Source organism: Bos grunniens, chromosome 3, assembly GCF_055505025.1.
Source record: "Bos grunniens cultivar Pamir isolate PY7600 chromosome 3, Bosgru_T2T1.0, whole genome shotgun sequence".
Taxonomy (NCBI): Eukaryota; Metazoa; Chordata; class Mammalia; order Artiodactyla; family Bovidae; genus Bos; species Bos grunniens.
Genome location: NC_141167.1, coordinates 28,092,108 through 28,110,835, shown reverse-complemented (window position 1 = coordinate 28,110,835; position 18,728 = coordinate 28,092,108). Strand labels below are relative to the sequence as shown.

The following is an 18,728-nucleotide window of genomic DNA, read 5'->3' as shown; positions in this document are numbered from 1 at the left end:
ACAGCCCAGATTATTGTACCCAGCAAGGATCTCATTCAAATATGAAGGGGAAATCAAAAGCTTCACAGACAAGCAAAAGCTGAGAGAATTCAGCACCACCAAACCAGCTCTCCAACCAATACTAAAGGATACTTCTCTAGACAGGAAACACAAAAAGAGTGTATAAATTCGAACCCCAAATAATAAAGTAAATGGCAACGGGATCATACTTATCAGTAATTACCTTAAACGTAGATGGGTTGAATGCCCCAACCAAAAGACAAAGACTGGCTGAATAGATAAAAAAACAAGACCCCTACATATGTTGTTTACAAGAGACCCATCTCAAAACAGGGGACACATACAGACTGAAAGTGAAGGCCTGGAAAAAGATTTTCCATGCAAATAGGGACCAAAAGAAAGCAGGAGTAGCAATACTCATATCAGATAAAATAGACTTTAAAACAAAGGCTGTGAAAAGAGACAAAGAAGGTCACCACATAATGATCAAAGGATCAATCCAAGAAGAAGATATAACAATTATAAATATATATGCACCCAACATAGGAGCACCACAATATGTAAGACAAATACTAATAAGTATGAAAGGGGAAATTAACAATAACACAATAATAGTGGGAGACTTTAATACCCCATTCACACCTATGGATAGATCAACTAAACAGAAAATTAACAAGGAAACACAAATTTTAAACGATACAATAGACCAGTTAGACCTAATTGATATCTATAGGACATTTCATCCCAAAACAATGAATTTCACCTTTTTCTCAAGTGCACACGGAACCTTCTCCAGGATAGATCACATCCTGGGCCATAAATCTAGCCTTGGTATATTCATAAAAATTGAAATCATTCCAAGCATCTTTTCTGACCACAATGCAGTAAGATTAGATCTCAATTACAGGAGAAAAACTATTAAAAATTCCAACATATGGAGGCTGAACAACACGCTGCTGAATAACCAACAAATCACAGAAGAAATCAAAAAAGAAATCAAAATTTGCATAGAAATGAATGAAAATGAAAACACAACAACCCAAAACCTGTGGGACACTGTAAAAGCAGTCCTAAGGGGAAAGTTCATAGCAATACAGGCATACCTCAAGAAACAAGAAAAAAGTCAAATAAATAATCTAACTGTACACCTAAAGCAACTAGAAAAGGAAGAAATGAAGAACCCCAGGGTTAGTAGAAGGAAAGAAATCTTAAAAATTAGGGCAGAAATAAATGCAAAAGAAACAAAAGAGACCATAGCAAAAATCAACAAAGCCAAAAGCTGGTTCTTCGAAAGGATAAATAAAATTGACAAACCATTAGCCAGACTCATCAAGAAACAAAGGGAGAAAATCAAATCAATAAAATTAGAAATGAAAATGGAGAGATCACAACAGACAACACAGAAATACAAAGGATCATAAGAGACTACTATCAGCAATTATATGCCAATAAAATGGACAACTTGGAAGAAATGGACAAATTCTTAGAAAAGTACAACTTTCCAAAACTGGACCAGGAAGAAATAGAAAATCTTAACAGACCCATCACAAGCACAGAAATTGAAACTGTAATCAAAAATCTTCCAGCAAACAAAAGCCCAGGTCCAGACGGCTTCACAGCTGAATTCTACCGAAAATTTACAGAATAGCTAACACCTATCCTACTCAAACTCTTCCAGAAAATTGCAGAGGAATGTAAACTTCCAAACTCATTCTATAAGGCCATCATCACCCTAATACCAAAACCTGACAAAGATGCCACAAAAAAAGAAAACTACAGGCCAATATCACTGATGAACATAGATGCAAAAATCCTTAACAAAATTCTAGCAATCAGAATCCAACAACACATTAAAAAGATCATACACCATGACCAAGTGGGCTTTATCCCAGGGATGCGAGGATTCTTCAATATCCGCAAATCAATCAATGTAATACACCACATTAACAAATTGAAAAACAAAAACCATATGATTATGTCAATAGATGCAGAGAAAGCCTTTGACAAAATTCAACATCCATTTATGATAAAAACTCTCCAGAAAGCAGGAATAGAAGGAACATACCTCAACTTATAATAAAAGCTATATATGACAAACCCACAGCAAACATTATCCTCAATGGTGAAAAATTGAAAGCATTTCCCCTAAAGTCAGTGAGAGAGTCAGTTCCTAGGCAGGTTGATAGGAAGTCTAGGGGTCCCCAAGGAGAGAGGGGTCTGGAATTCTCAAGGAGGAAAAAAGGACAAACTTTTTTTCTTTCTCCACATTCCTTAGGATTATATACCAATAATGTATCCTGCCTAAGGACAGTCTTTGGATTCAACCTTCTGTTATTTTAAAATGTTAATTATGGGAGTATACCTGGTCTTTACAAGGATGTATCTTGCCTGAGGACAGTGTTATCTTAAAATGTAAATTATGGGAGTAGGTCGGAGGAGGTCTTTACAACTTCCAGACATTCTTTGGATTATATAACCTCATTGTTAACGCCAGCAAGCGGGTACTCTTTCTGCCCCCTTCTGATGCCTATGTCAGAAGCTTTCTCTATCTCCTTTATACTTTAATAAACCTTTATTACACAAAAGCTCCGAGTGATCAAGCCTCGTCTCTGGCCCCGGATTGAATTCTTCTCCTCTGGGGGCCAAGAATCCCAGTGTATTCGTGTGATTCAACAACAACCTTTCAGTCAGGAACAAGACAAGGGTGCCCACTTTCACCGTTACTATTCAACATAGTTTTGGAAGTTTTGGCCACAGCAATCAGAGCAGAAAAAGAAATAAAAGGAATCCAAACTGGAAAAGAAGAAGTAAAACTCTCATTGTTTGCAGATGACATGATCCTCTACATAGAAAACCCTAAAGACTCTACCAGAAAATTACTAGAACTAATCAATGAATATAGTAAAGTTGCAGGATATAAAATCAACACACAGAAATCCCTTGCATTCCTATACACTAATAATGAGAAAATAGAGAAATTAAGGAAACAATTCCATTCACCATTGCAACAAAAAGAATAAAATACTTAGGAATATTATCTACCTAAAGAAACTAAAGACCTATATATAGAAAACTATAAAACACTGGTGAAAGAAATCAAAGAGGACACTAACAGATGGAGAAATATACCATGTTCATGGATCGGAAGAATCAATATAGTGAAAATGAGCATACTACCCAAAGCAATTTATAGATTCAATGCAATCCCTATCAAGCTACCAACGGTATTCTTCACCGAGCTAGAACAAATAATTTCACAATTTGTATGGAAATACAAAAAACCTCGAGTAGCCAAAGCTATCTTGAGAAAGAAGAATGGAACTGGAGGAATCAACCTGCCTGACTTCAGGCTCTACTACAAAGCCACAGTCATCAAGACAGTATGGTACTGGCACAAAGACAGAAATATAGATCAATGGAACAAAATAGAAAGCCCAGAGATAAATCCACGCACATATGGACACCTTATCTTTGACAAAGGAGGCAAGAATATACAATGGATTAAAGACAATCTCTTTAACAAGTGGTGCTGGGAAAACTGGTCAACCACTTGTAAAAGAATGAAACTAGAACACTTTCTAACACCATACACAAAAATAAACTCAAAATAGATTAAAGATCTAAACATAAGACCAGAAACTATAAAACTCCTAGAGGAGAACATAGGCAAAACACTCTCTGACATACATCACAGCAGGATCCTCTAAGACCCACCTCCCAGAATATTGGAAATAAAAGCAAAAATAAACAAATGGGACCTAATTAACCTTAAAAGCTTCTGCACATCAAAGGAAACTATAAGCAAGGTGAAAAGACAGCCTTCAGAATGGGAGAAAATAATAGCAAGTGAAGCAACAGACAAACAACTCATCTCAAAAATATACAAGCAACTCCTACAGCTCAATTCCAGAAAAATAAATGACCCAATCAAAAAATGGGCCAAAGAACTAAACAGACATTTCTCCAAAGAAAACATACAGATGGCTAACAGACACATGAAAAGATGCTCAACATCACTCATTATCAGAGAAATGCAAATCAAAACCACTATGAGGTACCATTTCACACCAGTCAGAATGGCTGCGATCCAAAAGTCTACAAGCAATAAATGCTGGAAAGGGTGTGGAGAAAAGGGAACCCTCTTACACTGTTGGTGGGAATGCAAACTAGTACAGCCACTATGGAGAACAGTGTGGAGATTCCTTAAAAAACTGGAACTAGAACTGCCTTATGATCCAGCAATCCCACTACTGGGCATACACACTGAGGAAACCAGAATTGAAAGAGACACGTGTACCCCAATGTTCATCGCAGCACTGTTTATAATAGCCAGGACATGGAAGCAACCTAGATGTCCATCAGCAGATGAATGGATAAGAAAGCTGTGGCACATATACACAATGGAGTATTACTCAGCCATTAAAAAGAATACATTTGAATCAGTCCAAATGAGGTGGATGAAACTGGAGCCTATTATACAGAGTGAAGTAAGCCAGAAAGAAAAACACCAATACAGTATACTAACACATATATATGGAATTTAGAAAGATGGTAACAATAACCCTGTATACGAGACAGCAAAAGAGACACTGATGTATAGAACAGTCTTTTGGACTCTGTGGGAGAGGGAGAGGGTGGAATGATTTGGGAGAATGGCATTGAAATACGTATAATATCATATATGAAACGAGTCGCCAGTCCAGGTTCGATGCACTATACTGGATGCTTGGGACTGGTGCACTGGGACGACCCAGAGAGATAGTATGGGGAGGGAGGAGGGAGGAGGGTTCAGGATGGGAAACACATGTATACCTGTGGCAGATTCATTTTGATATATGGCAAAACCAATACAATATTGTAAAGTTAAATAAAATTAAATTAAAAAAATTTTTATTTGTATGTTTCTGTATAATTCTCTTGATGAGCTCATTTTTACAACAAGAAAAACAGATCTGAAAACTCTGAAAAACTCAAACGCAAAAAAATTCTTTTTAAAAGGACTTTTAATATTAGATGCTTTTAAGGCTCCTTTAAATATTATTCTTTTGAATGATTCTAAGTAAGATCTTTTTAATCCAAAAGGAAATTAGACCAAAACAGATTTTAATCCCTTTATATAACTCAAATCTGGAGATTTACTATCTCTGAATGCACTTTTACCAGAATTACAAGGAAGCCATAACAGACACTGAGAAATCTAAGATACACTCAGTACTTGACAATATGCTATAAATTTTCAACTTATACCACTTCATGGCAACACCCGAAATCTGTATCCACTTCCACTAGCCCACGGTCCTCCTGGTAGTATTTTACATAAATTGTACTTACGTCTTCAAGCTTCTTCTCAATCTCCTTAAAGACAAGATTTGCCTTAAATCCATCAACTGAAGAGCTGGTTGGAGCAGCCTCAATTTGATGAGTTCTAGAAGAATTGAGGAAAATAATAGATTTCAATCCATGGAGCCACATAGGTACTAGGTACTGGGTTTTTTTTTTTTTTCAACATTTATATAGTAAATGCTGTATAAATGTAGTAATTTTCAAAAACTCTAAGAGAGATGTTCGGACTTTCACCCAAAGGAAATTGTTTTTAGGGCAATAAAACAATTAAACTTTTATTCTCATTTTTCAACAAATACTGATTGCTCACCAGGTGGTAGGCGCCGTCCTGAAAAAAAGGTAAACCAATGAACCTATCCTCATGAAGCTTTTATGCCAGTGGGGGAGACAATGAACATGCAAAAAAATAAAGAATATAGTTACTATGAAGAAAATAAGGCAAGTTAAGAGGATATAATGAAAGTATATTTATGTGTGTCGGGTGGCTTCTTCCTCTCTGGGGAGGTGATATTTAAATTAGGTCTTAAATTTTGTAAATGAGCCTGCCATGTAAAGAAAAGGCAGAGGAACCAGAGATCAAATTGCCAACATCTGCTGGATCATGGAAAAAGCAAGAGAGTTCCAGAAAAACATCTATTTCTGCTTTATTGACTATGCCAAAGTCTTTGACAGTGTGGATCACAATGAACCGTGGGAAATTCTGAAAGAGATGGGAATACCAGACCACCTGAGCTGCCTTTTGAGAAACCTGTATGCAGGTCAAGAAGCAACAGTTAGAACTGGACATGGAACAACAGACTGGTTCCAAATAGGAAAAGGAGTACGTCAAGGCTGTATATTGTCACCCTGTTTATTTAACTTACATGCAGAGAACATCATAAGAAACGCTGGACTGGAAGAGGCACAAGCTGGAATCAAGATTGCCAGGAGAAATATCAATCACCTCAGATATGCAGATGACACCACCCTTATGGCAGAAAGTGAAGAAGAACTAAAAAGCCTCTTGATGAAAGTGAAAGAGGAGAGTGAAAAAGTTGGCTCAAAGCTCAGCATTCAGAAAACTAAGATCATGGCATCTGGTCCCACCACTTCATGGGAAATAGATGGGGAAACAGTAGAAACAGTGTCAGATTTTACTTTTCTGGGCTCCAAAATCACTGCAGATGGTGACTAGAGCCATGAAATTAAAAGACACTTACTCCTTGGAAGGAAAGTTATGACCAACCTAGATAGCGTATTCAAAAACAGAGACATTACTTTGCCAATAAAGGTCCGTCTAGTCAAGGCTATGGTTTTTCTTGTGGTCATGTATGGATGTGAGAGTTAGACTGTGAAGAAAGCTGAGCACCGAAGAACTGATGCTTTTGAATTGTGGTGTTGGAAAAGACTCTTGAGAGTCCCTTGGACTGCAAGGGGATCCAACCGGTCCATTCTAAAGGAGATCAGTCTTGGGTGTTCATTGGAAGGAACAATGCTAAAGCTGGAACTCCAGTACTTTGGCCACCTCATGCGAAGAGCTGACTCATTGGAAAAGACCCTGATGCTGGGAGGGATTAGGGGCAGGAGGAGAGGGGGACAACAGAGGATATGATGGCTGGATGGCATCACTGACTCAATGGACATGAGTTTGAGTGAACTCCGGGAGTTGGTGATGGACAGGGAGGCCTGGTGGGCTGTGATTTATGGGGTCGCAAAGAGTCGGACACAACTGAGCGACTGAACTGAACTGAACTGAACTGATGTAAAGATTTAGGCAGGAAAGTCAGTTCTACATTTTCAGTGTGAAGAATGGGATACAGAAACTAGCTTGGCAGTTAAAGGAAGTATAAGAAGGCCAGCATGGCTGGAGCAGGGCAGAGGAGAAGGATCTAAGGTCACAGTAACACAGGGCAAGATAACAAGGGGCTTTATACATCATAGTTCAGAGTGCGGGTTTTATTTTAAGTACTGTGAGAAGAACTGTAGGGTATATATAACCTGGAGAGTAGCACAATCCAATTTACATGTCTAAAAAAATAAATCTGACTGCCACCTGGAAAATGGACTATAAAAGGGCAAGTGGGAGGCAGGAAGACCAATTTAGAGGCTACAAATCCCCAGGCAAGAGACGATGGTGATTAAACAGGGTATAAGAAGAGTAAGCAGAGGCTGGACTGAAAATTTATTTTTTAGCTATAAGACATGAATTTAACAACATCTGCCTATTGGTTGTTTGTTACTTAGGGAACAACTACAGATAAATGACCTGATATGGCAGAAGGAACATAGTCCCTACAGGTACAAAGGCCTGGGTTACAATCCCAAGGCTCCTCCATTCAGTAGCCATATGATGCTGAGCGAGCTACTTCATCTCTGTACAACCTCTTGTGGGGAGGCAGGCAAGAAGGTAGTCAGTGCCAATGACTTTGCAGAATTAAATGGAATCCTGTGCAGAAGGTAACTTGCAGAGATACTGGCCCATGGTTAAAAAATGAGAGCCGCAACGATTACAGGCTGCAGAGGCTCAAGTGTTAGAGGCCGAAGTAAACTCAAAGACCTGTGGAAGATGAGGGAGCCTTAGGATTTTAACTCCTCTGAAATAACACAAGCATGCTGGTTGTGGTTGGGCTGGGACAAGTAAACACAAGAAATATATACCTGAAGGAGTCAAAGAGTGTAGCAGCTTCTCAGTAAGCAAAGCCTTTCATTTCTCTATCCTCTCTCCTTCCTTCTCTCTTTCTCTCTCCCCACTGATCCCACCCATTTCTCCCTCCTCTTCCCTTCTTTCTGTCATTTCATACATATTTAATGGCTGCTTGCCAAATGCCAAGCCTTGTTAGAGGCACTGGGAGTATAAAGGCAAACAAGCCAGACCCAGTCCCAGTCCTCACTGAGTTTATATTTTTCCAGGACACAAAGAAATAAGCACACAAAAATAATTGAAAATATTAGAAAGCAAACAAAAACAGGAATCTACTTTAGGTAAAGCAGTCAAGGAATGATGTCTCTGACCAAATGAATTTAAGCTAAGACCCAATAAAATAAAGAAAAAGAGCTAACCATTCAATGAGGAAACTGCAAAGATTCTGAAAGAGAAAAAAGAATTTGTAATGTTCAGATCAGATCAGATCAGTCACTCAGTCGTGTCCGACTCTGCGACCCCATGAATCGCAGCACGCCAGGCCTCCCTGTCCATCACCAACTCCCAGAGTTCACTGAGACTCACGTCCATCAAGTCAGTGATGCCATCCAGCCATCTCATCCTCTGTCATCCCCTTCTCCTCCTGCCCCCAATCCCTCCCAGCATCAGAGTCTTTTCCAATGAGTCAACTCTTCCCATGAGGTGGCCAAAGTACTGGAGTTTCCAGCTTTAGCATCATTCCTTCCAAAGAAATCCCAGGGCTGATCTCCTTCAGAATGGACTGGTTGGATCTCCTTGCAGTCCAAGGGACTCTCAAGAGTCTTCTCCAACACCACAGTTCAAAAGCATCAATTCTTCGGCACTCAGCTTTCTTCACAGTCCAACTCTCACATCCATACATGACCACAGGAAAAACCATAGCCTTGACTAGATGAACCTTTGTTGGCAAAGTAATGTCTCTGCTTTTGAATATGCTATCTAGGTTGGTCATAACTTTCCTTCCAAGGAGTAAGCATGTTTTAATTTCATGGCTGCAGTCACCATCTGTAGTGATTTTGGAGCCCAGAAAAATAAAGTCTGACACTGTTTCCACCATTTCCCCATCTATTTCCCATGAAGTGGTGGGACTGGATGCCATGATCTTCGTTTTCTGAATGTTGAGCTTTAAGCCAACTTTTTCACTCTCTACTTTCACTTTCATCAAGAGACTTTTTAGTTCCTCTTCACTTTCTGCCATAAGGGTGGTGTCATCTGCATATCTGAGGCTATTGATATTTCTCCTGGCAATCTTGATTCCAGTTTGTGTTTCAAAGAAAGTAAAACAGGACCAGTCACTAGAGTCCAGTAAGTGGGGGGAGAATTGGGCAGGGACCAGACCATGCAGGCCAAAGCAGGGAATTCAGAAACTCCCTGAAATGATTCAACAGGAAAGTGAAATAGTTTGATCTGTGCTTATTCTTAAAACAGTGTGCAGTGGCCAGGCTGGGATGCAAGAACTTAGGTGGGGAGAGAGTTATGAGGCTGCTGAAGTGGTCCAGATAGGAAGTGGTGGTGGTATGGACTACAGTGGAAGCAGTATGCCAGAGGAGATGAAGAGAAGGAAATGGATTCAAAATAGATTTTCAAAGGCCTTGCTGCTGGGAATGAGGGAGATCTAAGGGGGAGGGGAAAGACCAAGGATGATTTAAGTGTTTGGTTTGAATAACTGAGGGGATGGTAGTGCCATTTATAGACAAAAGGAAGAATGTAGTGGGAATCAGATCAGATCAGTCGCTCAGTCGTGTCCGACTCTTTGCAACCCCATGAATTGCAGCACGCCAGGCCTCCTGTCCATCACCAACTCCCAGAGTTCACTCAGACTCACATCCATCGAGTCAGTGATGCCATCCAGCCATCTCATCCTCTGTCATCCCCTTCTCCTCCTGCCCCCAATCCCTCCCAGCATCAGAGTCTTTTCCAGTGAGTCAACTCTTCTCATGAGGTGGCCAAAGTACTGGAGTTTCCAGCTTTAGCATCATTCCTTCCAAAGAAATCCCAGGGCTGATCTCCTTCAGAATGGACTGGTTGGATCTCCTTGCTGTCCAAGGGACTCTCAAGAGTCTTCTCCAACACCACAGTTCAAAAGCATCAATTCTTTGGTGCTCAGCCTTCTTCACAGTCCAACTTTCACATCCAAACATGACCACAGGAAAAACCATAGCCTTGACTAGACGAACCTTTGTTGGCAAAGTAATGTCTCTGTTTTTGAATATGCTATCTAGGTTGGTCATAACTTTCCTTCCAAGGAGTAAGTGTCTTTTAATTTCATGGCTGCAGTCACCATCTGTAGTGATTTTGGAGCCCAGAACAATAAAGTCTGACACTGTTTCCACCGTTTCCCCATCTATTTCCCATGAAGTGGTGGGACTGGATGCCATGATCTTCGTTTTCTGAATGTTGAGCTTTAAGCCAACTTTTTCACTCTCCTCTTTCACTTTCATCAAGAGGCTTTTGAGTTCCTCTTCACTTTCTGCCATAAGGGTGGTGTCATCTGCATATCTGAGGTGATAGATATTTCTCCTGGCAATCTTGATTCCAGCTTGTGTTTCTTCCAGTCCAGTGTTTCTCATGATGTACTCTGCATATAAGTTAAATAAACAGGGTGACAATATACAGCCTTGACGTACTCCTTTTCCTATTTGGAACTAGTCTGTTGTTACATGGCCAGTTCTAACTGTTGCTTCTGACCTGCATACAAATTTCTCAAGAGGCAGATCAGGTGGTCTGGTATTCCCATCTCTTTCAGAATTTTCCACAGTTTATTGTGATCCACACAGTCAAAGGCTTTGGCATAGTCAATAAAGCAGAAATAGATGTTTTTCTGGAACTCTCTTGCTTTTTCCATGATCCAGCCGATGTTGGCAATTTGATCTCTGGTTCCTCTGCCTTTTCTAAAACCAGCTTGAACATCAGGAAGTTCACAGTTCACATATTGCTGAAGCCTGGCTTGGAGAATTTTGAGCATTACTTTACTAGCGTGTGAGATGAGTGCAATTGTGTGGTAGTTTGAGCATTCTTTGGCATTGCCTTTCTTTGGGATTGGAATGAAAACTGACCTTTTCCAGTCCTGTGGCCACTGCTGAGTTTTCCAAATTTGCTGGTATATTGAGTGCAGCCCTTTCACAGCATCATCTTTCAGGATTTGGAATAGCTCAAGTGGAATTCCATCACCTCCACTAGCTTTGTTCGTAGTGATGCTTTCTAAGGCCCACTTGACTTCATATTCCAGGATGTCTGGCTCTAGGTGAGTGATCACACCATCGTGATTATCTGGGTCGTGAAGATCTTTTTTGTACAGTTCTTCTGTGTATTCTTGCCATCTCTTCTTAATATCTTCTGCTTCTGTTAGGTCCATACCATTTCTGTCCTTTATCGGACCCATCTTTGCATGAAATGTTCCTTTGGTATCTCTGATTTTCTTGAAGAGATCCCTAGTCTTTCCCATTCTGTTGTTTTCCTCTATTTCTTTGCATTGATCGCTGAAGAAGGCTTTCTTATCTCTTCTTGCTATTCTTTGGAACTCTGCATTCAGATGTTTATATCTTTCCTTTTCTCCTTTGCTTTGCGCTTCTCTTCTTTTCACAGCTATATGTAAGGCCTCCCCAGACAGCCATTTTGCTTTTTTGCATTTCTTTTCTATGGGAATGGTCTTGATTCCTGTCTCCTGTACAATGTCACGAACCTGATTCCATAGTTCATCAGGCACTCTATCTATCAGATCTAGGCCTTTAAATCTATTTCTCACTTCCACTGTATAATCATAAGGGATTTGATTTAGGTCATACCTGAATGGTCTAGTGGTTTTCCCTACTTTCTTCAATTTCAGTCTGAATTTGGCAATAAGGAGTTCATGGTCTGAGCCACAGTCAGCTCCTGGTCTTGTTTTTGCTGACTGTATAGAGCTTCTCCATCTTTGGCTGCAAAGAATATAATCAATCTGATTTCAGTGTCGACCATCTGGTGATGTCCGTGTGTAGCGTCTTCTCTTGTGTTGTTGGAAGAGGGTGTTTGTTATGACCAGTGCATTTTCTTGGCAAAACTCTATTAGTCTTTGCCCTGCTTCATTCCGTATTCCAAGGCCAAATTTGCCTGTTACTCCAGGTGTTTCTTGACTTCCTACTTTTGCATTCCAGTCCCCTATAATGAAAAGGACGTCTTTTTTGGGTGTTAGTTCTACAAGGTCTTGTAGGTCTTCATAGAACCGTTCAACTTCAGCTTCTTCAGCATTACTGGTTGGGGCATAGACTTGGATTACTGTGATATTGAATGGTTTGCCTTGGAAACGAACAGAGATCATTCTGTCGTTTTTGAGATTGCATCCAAGTACTGCATTTCGGACTCTTTTGTTGACCATTATGGCCACTCCATTTCTTCTGAGGGATTCCTGCCCACAGTAGTAGATATAATGGTCATCTGAGTTAAATTTGAATAAAGGGGATCAAAGTTCCATCTCAAGCACAGTCAGTATGTGAGACAAGAAGGCAGCTGGGTATGAGAGTCTGGAGCCAGAATAGGTCTAGGCTGAGATAAAGTGGGTAATCATTAGCATAATGAAGGCATTTAAATCCATGTGAACAAACAAGTTCATCTTAAGGGCAATATAGAGAAAGAAGACTAGGACTTGATTATTTACAAGTCTGGGAGAGAAGAGGAAGCAGCAGCCAGTGATGCAAGAGGAAAACCAGAAGAGCAAGGTGTAACAGAGGTGAGAAAGAATTCTGGAGGGAGGGAGGAGGGAAGCAGGAGGAAACTATGTCAAAGGGCAAACTCCCACTGGCAACAGGATTTTTCGGGTGACTTTGACAAAATCAATTTTAAGTGAATGCTGGAAGACAGAAGTCAGAAAATGGTAAATTAAAGAGTGTATAGGAGAGGGAAATACAGACATTGTGGCTCTTTTGAGACATTACTTTCAAGGGAAGAGTGAAATGGAGTGGTCTCTGGAGGGGGAGGGTGGCATTAAGGAAGATTTGCTTTTGTTTTTAGATGAACATATCATAGCATGTTTGCCTGATGATGATGATGAACCAGGGGAAAAGAGGAGAGAAGTCTTAAGAAGGTGAAGGGGGATGAGATCTAGCAGCCTGTGAAAGATGAGACTCACAGAAGAGATTAGATGGGTGTAATTCTAGATATGCAGGTCAAGAAGCAACAGTTAGAACCAGACATGGAACACTAGACTGGTTGCAAATTAGGAAAGGAGTACATCATGGCTGTATATTGTCACCCTGCTTATTTAACTTACATGCAGAGTACATCATGAGAAATGCCAGGCTGGATGAAGCACAAGCTGGAATTAAGATGTCAGAAAGCGGAGAAGAACTAAAGAGATTCTTGATGAAAGTGAAAGAGGAGAGTGAAAAGCTGGCTTAAAACTCAACATTCAAAAAACGAAGATCATGGCATCCGGTCCCATCACTTTATGGCAAATAGATGGGGAAACAATGGAAACAGTGAGAGACTTTATTTTCTTGGGCTCCAAAATCACTGCAGATGGTGACTGTAGCCATGAAATTAAAAGACGCTTGCTCCTTGGAAGAAAAGCTATGACCAACCTAGACAGCATATTAAAAAGCAGAGACATTACTTTGCCAACAAAGGTCCATCTAGTCAAAGCCGTGGCTTTTCCAGTAGTCATGTATGGATGTGAGAGCTGGACTATAGAGAAAGCTGAGTGCTGAAGAATGGATGCTTTTGAACTGTGGTGTTGGAGTAGACTCTTGAGAGTCCCTTGGACTGCAAAGAGATCCAACCAGCCAATCGCAAAGGAAATCAGTCCTGAATATTCATTGGAAGGACTGACCCTGAAGCTCCAATACTTTGACCACCTGACTCGAAGAACTGACTCATTTGAAAAGACCCTGATGCTGGGGAAGACTGAAGGCAGGAAGAGAAGGGGACAACAGAGAATAAGATGGTTGAATGGCATCACCGACTCAATGGACATGAGTCTGAGCAAGTCCTGGGAGTTGGTGATGGACAAGGAAGCCTGGCATGCTACATACAGTCCATGAGGTAGCAGAGAGTAGAACTCAACTGAGCGACTGAACTGAATTCTAAATAGGTCAGGAAGCCTTGGGATGGACGATGAGGGAGTTTGGGTCTAATAGCTTCTGTTTTTTCAACAAGGTACAAGGAAAAGTAACCAGCTAAGATGGAAGGTCAAAGATGGTTTTGGAAAGCCTGTGTGTATGCTCAATCATGTCCGACTCTTTGCAACCCCATGGACTGTAGCCCACCTAGCTCCTCTGTCCGTGGGATTTTCCAGGCAAGAATACTGGAGTGGGTTGCCATTCCCTTCCTCAGGGGATCTTCCCGATCCAGTGATAGAACCCAAGTCTCCTGTGTCTCCTGGATTGGCAGATGGATTCTTTACCTATGCACCACCTGAGAAGCCCTTGGAAAGTCTAAGAGGTTGAAAAGTGAACCTACTAGAGGAGTCATATTAACATCACAATGAGGAGTGGAGGTACGCTCCCACCAAAGCTGAATGAAATGCACACAGCTCTCAGACCCTGGCAGGCTACCTCATGCATGCCTGCAGCGTGAGAAGTCACTTCCGTCATGTCCAACTTTGCGACCTTATGGACTGTAGCCTGCCAGGCTCCTCTGTCCATGGGATTCTCCAGGCATATATACTGGAGTGGGTTGCCGTGCCCTCCTCCAAGAGATCTTCCAGACTCAGGGACAGAAACTCTGTCTCTCATATCTCTTGCATTGGCAGGAGGGTTCTTTATCACTGGCACCACATGGGAAGCCCAAGGCTACTTCATCCTTCCATCCATTTGCCCTTGCTACTCCCTGTGTCTGGAATACCCCTGTCTTAGCAAACTCCATTTTACCCTTCAAGATCCAGGCCAGGAAACTCACTTTCTATGAAACCGTACTAAATGTCAGCTTCTCAAGAATCAGATACCGTGGCTTTAAAAAAAATCTTATTTATATCCCCAATTCTTGGCACACAGTAGGTATTCAGTAAATCATGACTGAATGGAACTGAATTACACTGAATTCTCCCTTAGCTAAATTCTAATTTTTTTCTGTTCCACTGAGAGCAGAGTTATCTGTGGTATACCATCTTCTCAGTCAAAAGTCTGAATGAGTGGCTTAAAATCCTCCACAAGCCAATTTCATTTTATTAATAGTCTAATTTTTCAACCTTTACTCATAATCATCACTGTGCCCTTCTGCAAGCTTGCCACTTCTTCCTAATTGTATGTGATAAAATAATGAACACTTTTGCGTGTACATACAAAGTATCTTGACACTTCATTGGGGGAGAGTCCAGACTAGTTCCAACAAATCACAGGTAATTATCTTGCCTGTGTTGAAAGCTTATCAAGCTAATAATGATTAAGCAACTTTTCATCCAGATTAGGAAAAAAATTAATATATAAAGTTATAACAATGTTTTCTGAAAATTCTTCATATCTTACAATTTATTTGATATGTGCCCTGCTTTAGGGAAGCTGAACTTACACAAACTCAGAAAAGAGATTACTCATCTTACAAAAGGATGCTCCTCATGATATCTTAATATTCAAAGTTTTTTTAGTAGAAACTGAAGTCTGACTATATTTTTTTACTTGGTTTATCCATAAGTTTTCTGGAAGAAATCTAGTATATAAAATGTTAGAAGGGACTCTGAAGACTGTTTAGTATATGAATTCCTTCTATGCTTCCTGAAATTTTTATTCTAAGGCCTAGAACACAGGCATGTTTCAACAATGTCAAAGATCAGCACATAGTAGCCAACAAAACAGGAAATTTGAACTTCGATAGATAAGGATTAGAAAGTTGGAAGGGACTTTGAGGGTTAACTATTTAGTGTATGAATTCCTTCTATGTTTGCTGAAATTTTCATTCTAAGGTCTGGAACACAGGCACTGTTTCAACAATATCAAAGATCAGAAGCACAGAATAGCCAAAAACCAGGAACTTTGTACTCAGATAGATGAAGGTTAGAGTCTTGACTGCTACCACTTAAGACTCTTTAGATAAATTATTTTAACTTTGACCATCAATTTTTTCACCTATAAACAAGGTACAAAACTTACCATGTGCGCCTTTTATGAGGATTAAACAAAGATGTGCAGACAAAACACCTATTTTAGTCTCAGTGCTCACATCAGGCCCTCAAAAAGTGGTTGTTAAAGAACTATTACAACTCAATAACAAAAGACAACCCAATTTTAAAACAGCCAAAATATCTGAATAGGTTATTTCTCCTAAGATATACAAATGGCCAATGAGCAAATGACAAGATGTTCAACATCAGTATCCGTTAAGGGAATGCAAACCAAAACAACAATGAGATATGACTTCATACCCACTAGGATACCTAAAATAAAAAAACAGACAATAACAAGTGTCAATGAGAATTTGAAGAAATCAGAACCCTTATAATGGAATATTATTCAGCCATTAAAAGGAATGAAGTATTACATTCCTTTTTATAACATGGATGAACCCTGAAACATTATGCTAAATGAAAGCAGCAATCACAAAAGGCCACCTATTTTATGATTTCATTTATATAAAATGTCCAGAATAGACAAAACCTTAGAGACAGAAAATAGATTAGTGGTTGCCAGAGCCTGCAAAAAGTGAGGATGGGGAATGACTACTAATGGGTACGTGGTTCCTCTTCTTTGGAGGTATTAAAAATGTTCTAAAGCTAACTGTGGTGAAGAATGCACAATTCTATGATATCCTAAAAACCATATACAGGTAAAATGGTGAATTTGTGCCATGTGAACTGCGCCCCAATAAAGCTGTTAAACATATTCCCAGCTAGCTCTGGCTTCTGGTTTAGCATTCTCTTTTCACTATGCTGCCTCCTTTTTGAACAAAATTTTCCTAAGGCTGGTTAAGGTTGAAAGTTAATTACCAGCTTTAACATTTTAAAGCCAAGTTGTTAAAGCAAGGTAATGAGATACTTGGTCTCTTTAAGTACTAACACAATAAAATTGGGACTTTTTTTTACATGTACAATGTAACAGTTGCGAGAAGTCAGAAGGGTTCATTGCCAAACTAAATCCAGAACGCCACTTACCTGGCAGCTTCAGGAAAGCCCATCTTGTACAGCGTAACAACGACAGCTCCTCCGATGCCTATATTATGCTGCAGAGCAACCTTTGCACCAGGAACTTGCCTTTTTCCGGCTTCCCCTCTCAGATGCCAGCAGAGTTCAACGCACTGAGCCAGACCTAACAAATCGAACACAGAACAGTCAGATTCCCTTGGTTTAGAAAAGTGAAAGAAAGTGAAAGTCCCTTAGTCACCTCGGACTCTTTGCGATCCCATGGACTCTAGCCTGCTGCTCTGTCCATGGAATTCTCCAGGCCAGAATACTCGTTTGGGTAGCTGTTCCCTTCTCCAGGGGATCTTCCCTACCCAGGGATCAAATCCAGGTCTCCCTCATTGCGAGCGGATTCTTTACCGTCTAAGCCACCAGGGAAGCCCCAAGCCCCAGTCAGTTTTCTCAAGCAAAGGAACGGCTAACATTTAAGTGCGATTTTTAACTAACCCAATTTATTCAGCCAAGACCATGATTACCTAAGTAATAACTTCTCTTAAAAGCCTGGAGGGTTTTTGCAGCTAGTCATTTTTTCTCCCTGAATAATCTCTGTATTTAGAAGATATGCAAGCTTAAGACATTTGGAAAAAGCAGTGGCCACAGGACTGGAAAAGGTCAGTTTTCATTCCAATCCCAATGCAATGCAATGCCAAAGAATGTTCAAACTACTGCACAATTGCACTCATTTCACATGCTAGCAAAGTAATTCTCAAAATTCTCCAAGCTAGGCTTCAATAGTACATGAACCGAGAACTTCCAGATGTTCAAGCTGGATTTAAAAAAAGCAGAGGAACCAGAGATCAAATTGCCAACATTCACTGGATCATAGAAACAGCAAGAGAATTCCAGAAAAACATCAACTTGTATTTCATTGACTACGCTAAAGCCTTTGACTGTGTGCATCACAACAAACTGGAAAATTCTTTAAAAAGACATGGGAAAAAAAAAAGGCGGGGGGCGGGGGAGGGGAGGGAAGGACATGGGAATACCAGACTACCTTACCTGCCTCCTGAGAAAGCCATATGCAGGTCAGGAAGCAACAGTTAGAACCCGACATGGAACAACAGACTGGTTCCAAATTCGGAAAGGAGCATGTCAAGGCTGTATACTGTTACCTTGCTTATTTAACTTCTATGCAGAATACATCATGAGAAATGCTGGTCTGGAAGAAGCACAAGCTGAAATCAAGATTGCTGGGAGAAAAATCAATAACCTCAGATATGCAGATGACACCACCCTTATGGCAGAAAGTGAAGAGGAACTAAAGAGCCTCTTGATGAAGGTGAAAGAGGATAGTGAAAAAGCTGGCTTAAAACTCAGGGTTCAAAAAACTGAGATCATGGCATCCAGTCCCATCACTTCATGGCAAATAGACTGGGAAACAATAGAAACAGTGAAAGACTATTGGGCTCCAAAATCACTGCAGATGGTTAACTGTAGCCATGAAATTAAAAGATGCTTGCTTCTTGGAAGGAAAGTTATGACAAACTTAGCATATTAAAAATCAGAGATGTCACTTTGCCAACAAAGGTCCTATAGACATGAGTTTGAGCAAGGTCCAGGGGATGGTGAAAGACAGGGAAGCCTGGCGTGCCGCAGTCCATGGGCTCGCAAAGACTTGGACAGGACTGAGTGACTAAACTACAA

General features: G+C 40.3%; 1 protein-coding gene across 5 annotated transcripts in view; it reads right to left on the bottom strand.

Annotated features, from left to right (window-relative positions):
* The window catches only part of SCP2 (sterol carrier protein 2), a 118,574-nt gene that overhangs the window by 21,441 nt on the left and 78,405 nt on the right, over positions 1-18,728 (bottom strand). For all 5 annotated transcript variants that reach the window (XM_086388838.1, XM_086388827.1, XM_086388830.1 and 2 more), the window contains 2 exons: positions 17,058-17,211; positions 5,332-5,425 (listed from right to left, as the gene is read on the bottom strand). In XM_086388838.1, coding sequence (XP_086244964.1) covers positions 5,332-5,425; positions 17,058-17,211 — 248 coding nt within the window. The remainder of the gene's footprint in view (positions 1-5,331; positions 5,426-17,057; positions 17,212-18,728) is intronic.